Raw genomic sequence first — 16,541 nt, 5'->3', positions numbered from 1 at the left:
TTGTTTGAGTGAAGAATCAAGGGGGAGACACAAGACGGAGCTAATCTACCCAGCAACCAGATGTGGACAAAGGAAAGCGCCAAGGGACTTGGACAAGTCCGGGTGCCACCAAAGGCGGAGCAAGAGTTTAAACCGTGCTCAGCCTCTACTATGATAGGCCAACTGGACAAGTTGGAACTAAAGCTGTCATAGTATAAGAACTGCTATTTGAGTACATTCCACAGTTCCCTGCTTTACCCTGCGTGGTGATAGGGTGAACCCGTATATACGAAAATTGCATTTACCATTTATCGTTTGAGTTTAATTAAAATACTTAAAATATATTCGGTGACTCTGAATCACATTTTGTCCTGATACCAGATATGAACTGACGCAAATCTCTTTCATTATGTGGTATTGTGTTTTGATTGAAGAAGAAAATGTTTTAATACATTTTAGAATAAGGCTGTAAAGTAACAAAATGTGGAAAAGGGAAGGGGTCTGAATACTTTCCCAATGCGCTGTATGATAAACAGAGTAGCAGCAGCGTGTGTGTGTACATATTCAGTGCAAAAATACATTTGAAAGGTTCAATGCAGATTTGAATAAACAATGGCAACATTGCCAAGTTGATCTGAGCCTTGTCGGAAAACCGGTGTTCCGACTTTCGGCTGTCGCAGATGCACCTCTCCCGACGTGTGTGACTGTTTTCGGGAAACGTGTGTGCACATTAGTTCAATTTTGGGTAAAACTTCATGTCAGGCATTGTGTCCTTGTCGGCGGGCCGTGAGTTATGATGACCAATTGGATACCACGAAATTTGGGAGAAATTCGGGTCAATTAAAAAATAAATGTCATACAGTACCACACTCCCTGTTCCCATGACATGTATTATAAAACAATCAATACTGTATCAATTAAATATATTTATCTCACGCGGGTGACATGTTTATTGTGCAGCCATGAATGTATAATATATCTAGCCTGTGTACACATCACATGTACATGTAAATATGTTGATCAGAGTGGTATCACTACACAGACGGATCCATTTAGTGATGCCATAACTTCATTGGCTGTGTTCAGTCATAGTCAGCTAGGTACATTATCAGAATGTGGTGAATTTATGTAGATCAGTTTATTCTCTTTTTTGATGGAATTTATTGTATTTGGAGTCTTGGGGTTGTTTCTGCTGAATAATGTATTTGCTTTGCCATTGTTGTCAAGTAAAACAAGTTGGGACTTGTTTCTGGTCAGTGTTGCTTTCTGTTCTACACCATCGCTTCAGATTAGATCCACTAGATTACTTCCGGATCGAAATGAACATGTCACTCCGTTGTGGACAGCTCCACCCTTCACAGGCGGAGCTAATATTTGATTGACCAACCAGTCGCCCTTCTTCGTGGAGATCAGGTTCGGCTGTTGCCTTTGTATGTATAATATATGGCTGTAGCGATCACAACACGTCACATGACCAGAGGCACCCTGATAGTTGTTAAATGCACGCTAACATGTTCAATAGACAGTTCGTTCTCTCAAGCTACGGTTGTTGCTGAGCTGACAGCTATACTTATCTGGCAACAAAACCGTCCGCCCTGAACAGCTCTGCAGTCGATTCCGTCTGTTTTAATTTGTTAGCTAAAACGAGCTACTGTATCTAAGGTTTTGTTGTTGTTTATCTTGTTAGCAAATTACTTGTTTGGTAAACAATCCAATTTGCAAGATCAACCGATCTTCACACTAAGCATCTGTCTGCGGTTGATCAGAAGAACCCAAATAAACCCAGGATGACGACCAACGCTCAGGAGGCGAAGAGTTGCCCAATCCCTACCCGGGTTCTCACCCTGAAAGACTGGTCTCAGCTCCCCGACTGCTATAGTCAGACTCCCGGGGGTACTCTCTTCTCCACAACGCCCGGAGGTAAGAGCACCTGGCCCGGATGTTTACGATCAACCATGCAGCACGCGCAACACGTTTTGTACCAGTGGTAGTTTAGCTAAGGTTAGCCAGCTATTTTTTTTAGATAGAAAACTAACGTTTATATTGTAGGAAAAGGTTAACTAAACTAGCTAGGTACTTGACGATGGTTGTACAAGGAAATAACACGTTCACGTTAATTATAGCTGTATTGAAACGTACATTTACTTCCCCAAATCTTGCAACCTCTCAACGTTACTTAACCGTCACTGTCTTGTGACTCCAGTTTATTTGGTCGGATATAATACATGCGCAAATGAGTGACACGTGCTTGTTAGTTAGCTGGCTAAAACTAGGTTAGTTACCTGTCTGTTTGACTTGCAGCGTACTGTGTTTGTTGGAAATAACGTATGGTATGTGATATTTTAACTGAAACTTCATTCAATGCATCTTTAAAAAATGTGTTCATATTATTGCGTCCAGTCTTTTAAATATGGGACCTCACTCTTCCCGTAATGTTACGGCAATATTCTTATTGATAGACGAAAATGATTTAAGTGATGTGGAAAAAAACTGGGCTCACGTGTTCAACTGGCTGCTGTTTACGTGCAGTCTGTGCAGAGCAGTATGAAGGTGGGATTCGGCACTGTCTGTTTACTACATTGTTCAGACCTGTGTAAACTCGCTGAGAGAACTGGCTGCGGAAATTCACATTCAAAACAGCTCATGTAAAGTGCTGTTGGGAACCAATTGCCAATTAACTTTGCTGGGGCGAAATGTAGTTTTAGCTTTCAGCTATGTTTTGTCAGTTGAGATCTGCTATATATCAGATCTCATAATATGGAAAACATGCCACATTATGTAAGCTAAGTAGCCATAGTGATGGGAGTTATGGTTGTCAAATTTGGCACAACATTCTTGAGTGGAAAAGCCGATTGGTGGACAACAAGCTCCTCTTAACCTATGACCTATTGGTGGGCGGGCCAGATTCAGGGTGATGATTGGGGAGGAGAGAGGGAGACACCCTCTGGGCGCCACCACAGCTTCCCTGGTGCATTTCAGGAATACTGTTGGAACATTCTGTTCTAGCCAAGTGGAGAGAGAGGGAGTGACGGAAAAATACAGAAAAGAGCTGTTAAATTCTACAAACCTTCCATAACAAAGCCATCACCTACAGATAGTTGAACCTGGAGAAAAGTCCCCAAAGCAAGCTGGTCCTGGGGCTCTGTTCACAAACACACCCCACAGAGCCCCAGGACAGCAACACAATTAGACCTGACCAAATCATGAGAAGACAAAAATCTTATTACTTGACACATTGCTTTGTTTTTTTCAAACTAGAATGCTATTTGTCCCTTAACAGAGAGTACAGCATTGCAGAATACCTGACCACTGACCAAAAATTAAGGAGAGCTTTGACTATGTACAGACTTGGTGAGCATAGCCTTGCTATTGAAAGAGGCTGCTGTAGGCAGACATGGCTCTCAAGGGAAGACAGGCTATGTGCACACTGCCTACAATTTCCGTCTCTATTGGGTGAAATACCAGTGTGCCATCACAGCAGCAAGATTTGTGACCGGTTGCCACAAGAAAATGGCAACCAGTGAAGAACAAACACCAATGTAAATACATCCCATGTTTATTTATTTTCCCTTTTGTACTTTAACTATTTGCACATCGTTACATCACTGTATGTAGACATAATGACATTTGTAATGTCTCAATTCCTTTGGAACTTTTGTTTACTGAGTGTAGTTTACTGTTAATTTTTTGTTTAACTTTTATCTATTTCACTTGCTTTGGCAATGTGAACATGTTTCCCATGACAATAAAGCCCTTTGAATTTGAGAGAGAGTAAAGTGTGAGAGGGGAAGAAAAGGAGGGAGGGATTGGGAAGCATAAATGGAGTGCAACGAGAGGCCTTTCTAAGAATTGTTGAAGTGAGGACACGTGGGAGGGAGTGGTGGAATGTGTGATTTGGCTGAGAGCAAAAAGCAGTGTGGTTTCAGGTCCTCTATGGATCCTTCATGTTACTTTTGCGTCGTGGATGGCATGGTCAGACCAGAACACATTAGTTATGAGCTTTAAGGAGTAGTTATAACATGGCTATAACAGCTCTGTTACTGTCATTACAGTGCTTATGGTGATTCTTCATTGATACCTTACAACAGGTGCTCTCGACTGTCGCAGCGGTCTAAGGCACTGCATCTCAGTGCCAGAGGCGTTACTACAGACCCTGGTTTGATTCCAGGCTGTATCACAACCGGCCGTGATTGGGAGTCCCATAGGGCGGCGCACAATTGGCCCAGCGTCGTCCGGTTTTGGCCGTGGTAGGCCGTCATTGTAAATAAGAATTTGTTCTTAACTGACTTGCCTAGTTAAATAAATAAAACAGATGGTCTAGAGCAGTTTTACGTGATGCTTCTATAACCAGAAGTTAATTTTCCACAACTAACTGCTGATGTGAGCACAACAAGCATACACATGGTGCGGCGAGACTGCTCTGGTCCCCCGGCCAATCTCTCCCTGCTGTAATGTGATGAGGGGAGGGTGGGTGGGTCTTATCCCATTGCCACTGACAGAGCGTAGCATTACATGGGATGGGCTAGGTTTCATGTGAACCGAGAGATTGGCCACAGAGCTGGACTTAGCTGCATAACTCAGGGCCAGGGCACTATAGTTTAGCTGCTGGCTGTCCTGCTCTCTCTGCATAGCGTCTGCCTGAATTCCTGCCCCAATGTACACACACACACACACTCCGCTCCCCTTTTGTTCAGGACAGGGTGCTCAACTGGCAGAGGTTGCATAGTGTGTGTGGAAATGTAACTGTTCTGCACTGTATCAGTTGTGACTCCAGCGTGCTGTACTCATACTCAGTGGTGGAAAAAGTACCCAATTGTCATTCTAAAGTAAAGATGCCTTTATAGAAAAGGACTTGAGTCAAAGTGAAAGTCAGCCAGTAAAATACTTGAGTAAAAGTATTTGGTTTTAAATATACTTAAGTATCAAAAGTAAATGTACTTAAGTATTGAAAAGTGTAAATAATTTCATGTTCCTTATATTAAGAAAACCAGACAGCACAATTTGGCCCCTGGCCATCTGAAGTCAATGTTGTTTTGCATTTGTTACTTTAAATCACCCGTTCCATTTTTGATAACCAGTCTTTGGTCTGGCATCTCTGTTTGCAGGCTAACGGAAGCGCTAAAAGAGCGGGGGGGTCATAAAACTACTTCCCCCTACTGTAACTGCCTCTAAAATCCCAGCTTTTTATCCTAGCTCTGGTAAAGGCAGCACCTCCCAGTCTGCTCCAAACTCAGATGCTACTAACCCTATTAACCTTTCCTCCTCCCCCCACACCACCAAGTCCTCCATCCCATCCCCTCACGCCACCCTGGCTCGGCGCTCTCCACCTTCTCTCACATCCCCTCCCTCTAATGGTTCCTCCCTCAAACTCCCCACACCCTCTCACACAGGTAAAGCTTTCTCGTTCTCCTCGCAGACTCAAAACGGTCGAGCACCCTCAGATGGCCAGGGGCAAGCACACTTCAACACTCAGCCATAATTTACAAATAAAACATTCATTTGATTTGTAGTGAGTCTGCCAGATCAGAGGCAGTAGGGATGGCCAGGGACGTTCTCTTGATAAGTGTGTGAATTTGACTTTTTCCTGTCCTACTAAGCATTCAAAATGTAACTTTTGGGTGTCAGAGAAATTGTATGGAGTAAAAAGTACATCATTGTTTTTAGGAATGTAGTAAAGTAAAGTACAGATACCACCAAAAAAATTACTTTAGTAAAAATACTTTAAAGTACTACTTAAGTACTTTACACCACTGCTAATACTCAGTACTCCCCGTCCTCTCCGTGTAACCCTGTCCAGGGCAGAATTCACTAGTAGACACCACAACATTGGATGATTCATATCTAATGACTGTTTATCAAATTTTTATTGAGCTTTTTATCTATGATAAATGCTAATGAGCTTTTTATCTATGATCGGTACACGGTGGTTCAGGTGAAACTTCAGTTCATCAGCATGATATTCAGTATGATATAATATCTATAACGGCTGTTTATCAATGTTCTGTTGCAATTAAGGGATGACATCAGTCTGTCAGCAACCTGTCAGAGCCTAGTTGTTTACCAAACAGTCTCTTCTGTAGACATGCAAAGTGAAACATGCAGACAAACTTTGTATGGAGTGGCAAGTCAAGTTTCCTTTTACATACTGTATTCCTAATAGTCTAGGCCTGTTGCGGAGGAGATGACATAACCTCCACTCAACCAGGCAACCTCAGGAATGTGGTATCACCACAGGAGGCCTCGTCAACCCACCTAAGCAAACATAATGTAAGGAAAACTCTGCTGGTGACTACAGTACAGCTCTGTAGCGTACTTCATACTGCTACACAGAGCGCCCGGTGCAGGCGACACGGAGAGCTCTGTGTGTTTGGTGGTGACCACATATGTTTCTGGTCTGCCTCCTGTCACCACTTCCTGGTTCTAGGAGAACTTGTTTATGTTCTCCACTTTCCTAGAACTGGCTTACTACTGCCAACCCACAACCTCTCCTCTGTATCCTCCTGTGTTCCTCTCTTCCCTGACTCACAATGGCCAACTGATGACCCCTCTTCTCCCCTCCCTCCTCCTCCATCTCCTTTCCTTGGGCTGAAAACCGTGTGTGTGTTTGGTATGCATCCAACAGCCCTGACCCTAAGGCCAGGGAGGGGTGCAGTCCCAGTTTCTTCCAGATGCACTCTTGTATTTGTGCAGTTTTGACATCAAAAGATTCATGGCTGGTTTTCAAGGAGCATATTGGATAAATCAAGAACTAAATCCTACATTTTTGTACACTGAATAATGTGCTTGAGTTTATAACTAATCTCTCCAACAGATGTTATGGTACATGAGTCAATTTTAGGGATGTCCCTGACTAAAATATAAATACTGGTCGACCGAATGTTGTCTGTTCTTCAGACCAATCGATTGGTCAATTTTTTTTTTGTTTTTACATATATTGACACACCCTGTGTTTTAATCATATCAACTATATGCACTGAGCCTCAGACTTGCTGTGCTGTGTTAAAAAAACAAATTGACAGCGACTGACTGTGACTAGCACCCGTTGTCTGTCTCTCTTACCCTGCTACAGCGACCACCACATCATCAACAGAACAGTGTTTATCGCGCTAACCGTGTTGCTGAAAATTTTGCCAAAATCCCTAATTTGCTTAGGAAAACCATTCCCTCAATGCATGCTTTCTTTATGCGACTGATTTATGCATCGCATGCACCTGACCAATAGGGCCTGACTATAATGGCGCTGGAGGGGATGACTGACGTTTTACACACTGCTAACCAACTGTGCTATTTATTTTTTATTCCGCGTTGTTTTTACAGGTGAAGTCGGAAGTTTACATGCACCTTAGCCAAATACATTTAAACTCAGTTTTTCACAATTCCTGACATTTAATCCTAGTAAAAATTCCCTGTCTTAGGTCAGTTAGGATCACCACTTTATTTTAAGAATGTGAAATGTCAGAATAATAGTAGGCTTTTATTTCTTTCATCACATTCCCAGTGGGTCAGAAGTTTACATGCACTCAATTAGTATTTGGTAGCATTTACTTTAAATTGTTTAACTTGGGTCAAACGTTTCGGGTAGCCTTCCACAAGCTTCCCACAATAAGTTGGGTGAATTTTGCCCCATTCCTCCTGACAGAGCTGGTGTAACAGTCAGGTTTGTAGGCCTCCTTGATCGCACACGCTTTTTCAGTTCTGCCCACAAATTTTCTATAGGATTGAGGTCAGGGCTTTGTGATGGCCACTCCAATACCTTGACTTTATTGTCCTTAAGCCATTTTGCCACAACTAAGGAAGTATGCTTGGTGTCATTGTCCATTTGAAAGACTCATTTGCGACCAAGCTTTAACTTCCTGACTGATGTCTTGAGATGATGCTTCAATATATCTACAAAATTTTCCTACCTCATGATGCCATCTATTTTGTGAAGTGCACCAGTCCCTCCTGCAGCAAAGCACCCCCACAACATGATGCTTCCACCCCCATGATGATGCCATCCTCCTCAGACCAGAGGACATTTCTCCAAAATGAATGATCTTTGTCCCCATGTGCAGTTGCAGACCGTAGTCTGGCTTTTTATGGCGGTTTTGGCGCAGTGGCTTCTTCCTTGCTGAGCGGCCTTTCATGTTATGTCGATATAGGACTCGTTTTACTGTGGATATAGATACTTTTGTACCTGTTTCCTCCAGCATCTTCACAAGGTCCTTTGCTGTTGTTCTGGGATTGATTTGCACTTTTCGCACCAAAGTACGTTCATCTCTAGGAGGCAGAACGCGTCTCCTTCCTGAGCGGTATGACAGCTGCGTGGTCCCATGGTGTTTATACTTGCTTACTATTGTTTGTACAGATGAACGTGGTACCTTAAGGCGTTTGGAAATTGCTCCCAAGGATGAATCAGACTTGTGGGTGTCTACAATTTTTGGTTTCTGAGGTCTTGGCTGATTTCTTTTGATTTTCCCATGATGTCAAGCAAAGAGGCACTGAGTTTGAAGGTAGGCCTTCAAATACATCCACAGGTACACCTCCAATTGACTCAATTGATGTCAATTAGCCTATCAGAAGCTTCTAAAGCCATGATATAATTTTCTGGAATTTTCCAAGCTGTTTAAAGGCACAGTCAACTTAGTGTATGTAAACTTCTGACCCACTGGAATTGTGATACAGTGAAATAGGGTTACGGTCTGTAAACAATTGTTGGAAAAATTACTTGTCATGCGCAAAGTACATGTTCTAACTGACTTGCCTTAACTATAGTTTATCAACAAGACATTTGTGAAGTGGTTGACAAACAAGTTTTAATAACTCAAACCTAAGTGTATGTAAACTTCTGACTTCAACCGTTACTCATTTTGTACATAATGTTGCTGCTACCGTCTCTTACGACCGAAAAGAGCTTCTGGACATCAGAACAGCTATTACTCCCCTCGAACTGGACAAAGATTTTTTCTTTAAGTCTGACGCGAAGGATATATTGCTTTGTCGAGCCAAGGCTCAAATCGGCGTCATCTGTTTGAAGAAAAGGTGAAGGAGGGCGGGTGCCTTGTAAGAATTCGTTGACGAGTAGGTAAACCACCACTAACCTCTGCACGTTGGCCAATAATACAATCATTGGAAAACAAACTGGACGATTTACGATTTAAGACTGTCCTACCAACGCGACATAAAAAAACTAACATTTTGTGTTTCACTGATACGTGGCTGAACGACGATATGGATAATATAGAGCTGGCTGGCTTCCCCGCGCATCAGCAGGACAGAGCAGCTACGTCTGGTAAGACGAGGGGCGAGGGTGTGTCAATAACTGCTGGTGTGCAATGTGTAATATTAAAGAAGTCTCAAGGTATTGCCCGCCTGAAGTAGAATACCTCATGATAAGCTGTAGACCACACTATCTACCAAGAGTTCTCATCTATATTATTCGTAGCCGTCTATTTACCACCACAAACTGATGCAGGCACTATGACCACACTCAACGAGCTGTATAAGGCCATAAGAAAACAAGAAAATGCTCATCCAGAAGCGGTGATCCTAGTGGCCGGGGACTTTAATGCAGGCAAATTTAAATCCGTTTTACCTCATTTCTACCAGCATGTCACATGCAACCAGAGGAGAAAAAAACGATTGACCACCGTTACTCCACACACAGCGATGCATACAAAGCTCTCCCTCGCCCTCCATTTGGCAAATCTGACCATAATTCTATCCTTCTGATTACAAGCAAAAACGGAAGTGGTCAGGTGATGTGGATGCTACGCTGCAGGACTGTTTTGCTAGCAAAGACTGGAATATGTTCTGGGATTTATCCAATGGCATTGAGGAGTATACCACCTCAGTCATTGGCTTCATCAATAAGTGCATCGACGACGTCATCCCCACAGTGACCGTACGAACATATCCAAACCAGAAGCCATGGATTACAGGCAACATCCACACCCGAGCTAAAGGGTAGAGATGCCGCTTTCAAGGAGCGGGACACTAATCCGGATGCTTATAAGAAATCCCGCTATGCCCTCCGATGAACCTTCAAACAGGCAAAGCGTCAATACAGGACTAAGATTGAATCCTACTACACCGGCTCTGATGCTCGTCGGATGTGGCAGGGCTTGCAAACTATTTTGAGCCTGCCAGACGAGCTAAATGCCTTTTATGCTCACTTCGAGGCAAGCAACACTGAAGCATGCATGAGAGCACCAGCTGTTCCGGCCGACTGTGTGATCATGCTCTCACTAGCCGACGTGAGCAATACCTTTTAAACAGGTCAACATTCACAAAGCCACAGGGCCAGATGGATTACCAGGGCGTGTACTCAGAGCATGTGCAGACCAACTGTCTTCACTGACATTTTCAACATGTCCCTGTCTGAGTTTGTGATACCTACATGTTTCAAACAGACCACCATAGTCCCTGTGCCCAAGAAAGCAAAGGTAACATGCCTAATTGATTACCGCCCCGTAGCACTCACATTGGTAGCCATGAAGTGCTTTGTAAGGCTGGTCATGTCTCACATCAACATCATGCCTGAAATGCTAGACCCACTCCAATTCGCATACCGCCCCAACAGCTCCACAGATGATGCAATCTTTATTGCACTCCACACTGCCCTTTCCCACCTGGACAAGAGGAACACCTATGTGAGAATGCTGTTCATTGACTACAACGTTCAACACCATAGTACCCACAAAGCTCATCACTAAGCTAAGGACCCTTGGACTAAACACCTCCCAGAGCATGCACTGACCGGTTGCTACGGAGGGTAGTGCATACGGCTCAGTACATCGCTGAGGCCAAGCTTCCTGACATCCAGGACCTACAGTGCTTTGCAAAAGTTTTCACCCCCCTTAGTGTTTTTTCCTATTTTGTTGCACTACAACCTGTCATTTAAATTTATTTTTATTTGGATTTCATGTAATGGACATACAGAAAATAGTCCAATTTGGTTAAGTGAAAATAATTTTTAAACAAGTTTTTTTTTTTTTTTTCAAAATGGAAAAGTGGTGCGTGCATATGTATTCACCCCCTTTGCTATGAAGCCCCTAAATAAGATCTGGTGCAGCCAATTACCTTCAGAAGTCACATAATTAGTTAGATTGCAGACAGGTGGACTTTATTTAAGTGTCACATGATCTAAGTGTGTGTATATATGTGTGTGTTCTGAAAGGCCCCAGAGTCTGCACCACCAAGCTAACCCCCCCCCCCCCCCCCCCCCCCCCCCCCGACCCTCCGACAGGAACACGCATCATCTACGACAGGAAGTTCCTCCTGGACTGTCGGAACTCTCCCATTGCCCGTACCCCTCCATGCTGCCTGCCCCAGATCCCTGGGGTGACGGTGCCCGCTCTGCACCCTCTGGGCAAACTACAGGAACTTAAAGAGGAGCTGGAGGAGGAGGAGAAGGACCTGGGAGGTAGGAATATGCACACACTAGACATGCGTACTGTGTACACACACACACACACACACACACACACACACATTCTGTACAGATGTGCACACTGACAAACGTGCATATGAACATGTACACACACAGCGGAGGCCAAAAAGGACATGGTAGGTACACACTGGTATAACCTGCTAGCTCTACCCTACCTTTTATGTCCATTCAACCACCTATATGATAATGTTGACATGTACCTAGCTTTATGTTCTTCCCTTGTCTTCATGGAACCTAGTGTTTTAAGAAGTGGATGAGGGGGAGTAGAAGACCAGAGCAGCATTTTTACAGGCCTTATCACCTGCTGTTATTCCTGTTGATCTGTCTGTCAGACAATATCACCTGCTGTTATTCCTGTTGGTCTGTCTGTCAGACTATCACCTTCTGTTATTCCTGTTGATCTGTCTGTCAGACAATATCACCTGCTGTTATTCCTGTTGGTCTGTCTGTCAGACAATATCACCTGCTGTTATTCCTGTTGATCTGTCTGTCAGACAATATCACCTGCTTTTATTCCTGTTGATCTGTCTGTCAGACAATATCACCTGCTGTTATTCCTGTTGATCTGTCTGTCAGACAATATCACCTGCTTTTATTCCTGTTGATCTGTCTGTCAGACAATATCACCTTCTGTTATTCCTGTTGATCTGTCTGTCAGACAATATCACCTGCTTTTATTCCTGTTGATCTGTCTGTCAGACAATATCACCTTCTGTTATTCCTGTTGATCTGTCAGACAATATCACCTGCTGTTATTCCTGTTGGTCTGTCTGTCAGACAATATCACCTGCTTTTATTCCTGTTGATCTGTCTGTCAGACAATATCACCTGCTTTTATTCCTGTTGATCTGTCTGTCAGACAATATCACCTTCTGTTATTCCTGTTGATCTGTCTGTCAGACAATATCACCTGCTTTTATTCCTGTTGATCTGTCTGTCAGACAATATCACCTTCTGTTATTCCTGTTGATCTGTCTGTCCGACAATATCACCTTCTGTTATTCCTGTTGATCTGTCTGTCAGACAATATCACCTGCTTTTATTCCTGTTGATCTGTCTGTCAGACAATATCACCTTCTGTTATTCCTGTTGATCTGTCTGTCAGACAATATCACCTGCTGTTATTCCTGTTGATCTGTCTGTCAGACAATATCACCTGCTTTTATTCCTGTTGATCTGTCTGTCAGACAATATCACCTGCTTTTATTCCTGTTGATCTGTCTGTCAGACAATATCACCTGCTGTTATTCCTGTTGATCTGTCTGTCAGACAATATCACCTGCTTTTATTCCTGTTGGTCTGTCAGACAATATCACCTGCTTTTATTCCTGTTGGTCTGTCCATCTGTCTGTCAGACAATATCACCTTCTGTTATTCCTGTTGGTCTGTCTGTCAGACAATATCACCTGCTGTTATTCCTGTTGATCTGTCAGACAATATCACCTTCTGTTATTCCTGTTGGTCTGTCTGTCAGACAATATCACCTGCTGTTATTCCTGTTGATCTGTCTGTCAGACAATATCACCTGCTGTTATTCCTGTTGATCTGTCTGTCAGACAATATCACCTGCTTTTATTCCTGTTGATCTGTCTGTCAGACAATATCACCTGCTTTTATTCCTGTTGATCTGTCTGTCAGACAATATCACCTTCTGTTATTCCTGTTGATCTGTCTGTCAGACAATATCACCTGCTGTTATTCCTGTTGGTCTGTCTGTCAGACAATATCACCTGCTGTTATTCCTGTTGATCTGTCTGTCAGACAATATCACCTGCTTTTATTCCTGTTGATCTGTCTGTCAGACAATATCACCTGCTTTTATTCCTGTTGATCTGTCTGTCAGACAATATCACCTGCTTTTATTCCTGTTGATCTGTCAGACAATATCACCTTCTGTTATTCCTGTTGGTCTGTCAGACAATATCACCTTCTGTTATTCCTGTTGATCTGTCTGTCAGACAATATCACCTGCTTTTATTCCTGTTGATCTGTCTGTCAGACAATATCACCTGCTTTTATTCCTGTTGGTCTGTCAGACAATATCACCTGCTTTTATTCCTGTTGGTCTGTCCATCTGTCTGTCAGACATGATCACCTTCTGTTATTCCTGTCTGTGTGTGTGTGTCTGTGTGTGTGTGTGGAACGTTACTAGGTCTTAAAACCCCTTGACAGTACTGTGAAACTAGGCCAGGAGCACCAACATTGAGTAATTAAGGCAAATATACATTTAGTCTTAAACTGTCCATCCTAAAACAGATGGATAAGGGGACTTCGAAAACATCTACCATTAAAGTCTTAAGATATTAGAAATGCCTCTTAACACAATGTTGACGTAAAGACCTCTTGTCAACTAATATCAACACTTTTTTCTGCCTGTTGTAAGTTTGAGACTTTGCCTTGTGCTTTGAAATTCCGTTACCAAAAACACACATCTGCCAGGTATTTTCCAATTTCTCTCCCTCATGAGGGAGGATAATGAAAGTTTAGAGAAGTAACAAGTGACGGTAGACCTATCAATTAGTTAATGTTTTTACAGATATCACATTTTGTTATTGAGTGATTAATACTTGAAATTCCATTACCAAATCAGTAAATGGAATTTCTGCATTTGAATTGGTTACAATGGGGAAATTCTAGTAGTCACAAAGAACAGTTGTGTTCACAAATCTGGACAGTAGAGTACGGTAAAGAAAAGTACTATAGTTCAGGTTTGGTCTTGTTTGGGGGCAGAGCTCATTTAAAATAATAGTCTGTGTAGAATAATACCCAGATATGCGAAGGAGGATAGTGCATATTTCTACCTTTTGTGTACCTATTTAGGATACATCACCATGAAGAGAATGACATTCATATCCATAATTGTGTAGTACAGATCAGGGATCCATGATGTAATTCCGTTACTGCAATTCCGTTACCGGGTTTAAATCCATATCACTTACTGTAGTTCAATAATCAAAATACTTAATTTTTTCAAAGTGTCATCATGGCAGGGCTGACACTTATTTCTGCAGACATTGTTGAATCTTAATTCAGAGCAGATATTTAAATGTTTTTACCAGAACTCTGTTACCAAACGTTGCATCTGCACAGTTCTTCCAGTAAATGTGTTTTTGTAAAATGTTCTGGTTTGTTCAACTTTTTGGTTTGGCATACATTTTAAGTGAAAAATCTGAGTCTCAGCGCAATTCCATGTCTGTGGAATTGCCCATAGAACATTGTAATGTTGTCCTACCCAAAACTCTGCAGATATCTGTTTATATCAGTGTGTATCTTATCTGGTACTTGACTGTAGATATCTCTACATATCAGCTGGCTGGCTATCTGTTGTCCTAGGGCACGGTTTTGTTTTACAGCTAACGACACACTACTATGATGTTGAGCTGTGGGCTAGTTGCAGACAGTGTCATTAAGTAGCAGGTTGGTTATCTGAGCGTGTTGAGGTCAGGTCAGCACACGGATACTAGATGAACAGTTAAATGGAGCTTGTTGTTTCAACAGCAGAGGGTGAGTGGTCTGAGGGTGAGTGGTCTGAGGGTGAGTGGTCTGAGGGTGAGTGGTCTGAGGGTGAGTGGTCTGAGGGTGAGTGGTCTGAGGGTGAGTGGTCTGAGGGTGAGTGGTCTGAGGGTGAGTGGTCTGAGGGTGAGTGGTCTGAGGGTGAGTGGTCTGAGGGTGAGTGGTCTGAGGGTGAGTGGTCTGAGGGTGAGTGGTCTGAGGTTTGGCTGCTTCTATTGGTCATGAGATGACTGTTTTTGTCTAGAGAAGGCACACCATCCTCTGACCCCTCTTTCTCTGTCCGTCTCTCCCTCTCTCTGTGAGGCTAAAGATGATGGAGATTAAAGATGACCGATTTTCTCTCCCACAGACAGACAGACAAACAGAAACAGAAGGGTTAGGTGATTGTGTGTCTGCTCTGGGAGATTTGTTGTCTTGCCTGTCTGGAGTTGACAAAAACACTACATTTGTAAGAAGGATGAACACAACACTGTCATGCCCCCCCCCCCCCCCCCCCCCCGTCAATCCATCATTATGGTTGTGGTTAGGACTTAGTGGACTGATACAAGTAATGACAGATTTGTTAATGTCTCCTCTTCCCCACCCTCTCTCTCTTTCTCTCTCCCTCCTTTCTCTCTCTCCTCTCTCTCTCTCTCTCTCTCTCTCTTTCTCTCTCTCCTCTCTCTCTCCCTCCTCTCTCTCCTTCTCTCTCTCCTTTTGTCTCTCTCTCCCTCTGTAGATGACAGCCAGTTTGAGATGGACATCTGAGCAGCAGCTCATTGCCTCCTGTGGAGAGAACTGTTTTATCTTATATTCTGACGTCTGATTGGTCCTTTACTACCAGCATGCGTCACATTCACCTTCTTCAACTTCCTTTTTTAAAAACTTTTTGTTGTTGAGGAAACCCCCCAAAATAAAGAGAATGGGGATATGTTGATCCCTGTGTTAGAACTTTTTGTAGCACCAGTGTATTAAGCGCAGAATGCGTCAATGGTTGCAGATTAGTGTCTGAGCTGCAAGGTTGGAAGAAGCAATACATTTGTGTTTGTTGGACTGTTTTTGATTTGTACATAAGAGTACGGTACTTTGTATTTTTTAAAAGGAGAGAAATGTACGAGATTTTACATGAAACATACAGGGACGGCGGGATTGGTCAAAACGGCAGAGTTGCTGCTTGATTTTGGAGGGGCTGCTGGGCCTATGAGGGGTCACCATGTCTGACCCTGGCATAAGGTTAAAGGTCAGAGGTTGGGGGTGACTGTTGGACAGGCTCTTCCATGCGTCTACCTGTGGAGGAGGAACTGAAATGTATCAAAGTTCAAAATAAAAATAAGTATAAAACCTAAACTTGAGTTCAGTCATGTTCTTGTTTGTTTCCTCATGTGGTCCCTATTTTCAAACTATGCCAGAAAGCCATGTGTAAATACAGCAAGTTCACCATGTCATTACTTTAAATATATACACACACACACAAAACAAAATTATCTGCCTCGCTCTCTTAAATCAAAGGATTTAATGAAATGAGTACTCTACTTGCTACTGATGGCTGGCTTTCATTTTCAGATGTAAATAGAGACTCCCATGACTGTACTTATACTATGGTATGCATGTTCTGATTGCTAGTCTGGTGCCTCAGCAT

General features: G+C 42.9%; 1 protein-coding gene across 1 annotated transcript; it reads left to right on the top strand.

Annotated features, from left to right (window-relative positions):
* Positions 1-1,436: 1,436 nt before the first annotated feature.
* On the top strand, positions 1,437-16,249 carry LOC120047916 (eukaryotic translation initiation factor 4E-binding protein 3-like). Its single transcript, XM_038993525.1, has 3 exons — positions 1,437-1,899; positions 11,207-11,383; positions 15,642-16,249. Exons 1-3 carry the CDS (start codon positions 1,767-1,769, stop codon positions 15,668-15,670), a joined length of 339 nt encoding a protein of 112 aa, XP_038849453.1. The 5' UTR covers positions 1,437-1,766; the 3' UTR covers positions 15,671-16,249.
* Positions 16,250-16,541: the final 292 nt, after the last annotated feature.

The sequence above is a fragment of the Salvelinus namaycush genome, chromosome 5 (genome assembly GCF_016432855.1).
Source record: "Salvelinus namaycush isolate Seneca chromosome 5, SaNama_1.0, whole genome shotgun sequence".
NCBI lineage: Eukaryota > Metazoa > Chordata > Actinopteri > Salmoniformes > Salmonidae > Salvelinus > Salvelinus namaycush.
This window is presented reverse-complemented; position numbering and strand designations above follow the sequence as displayed.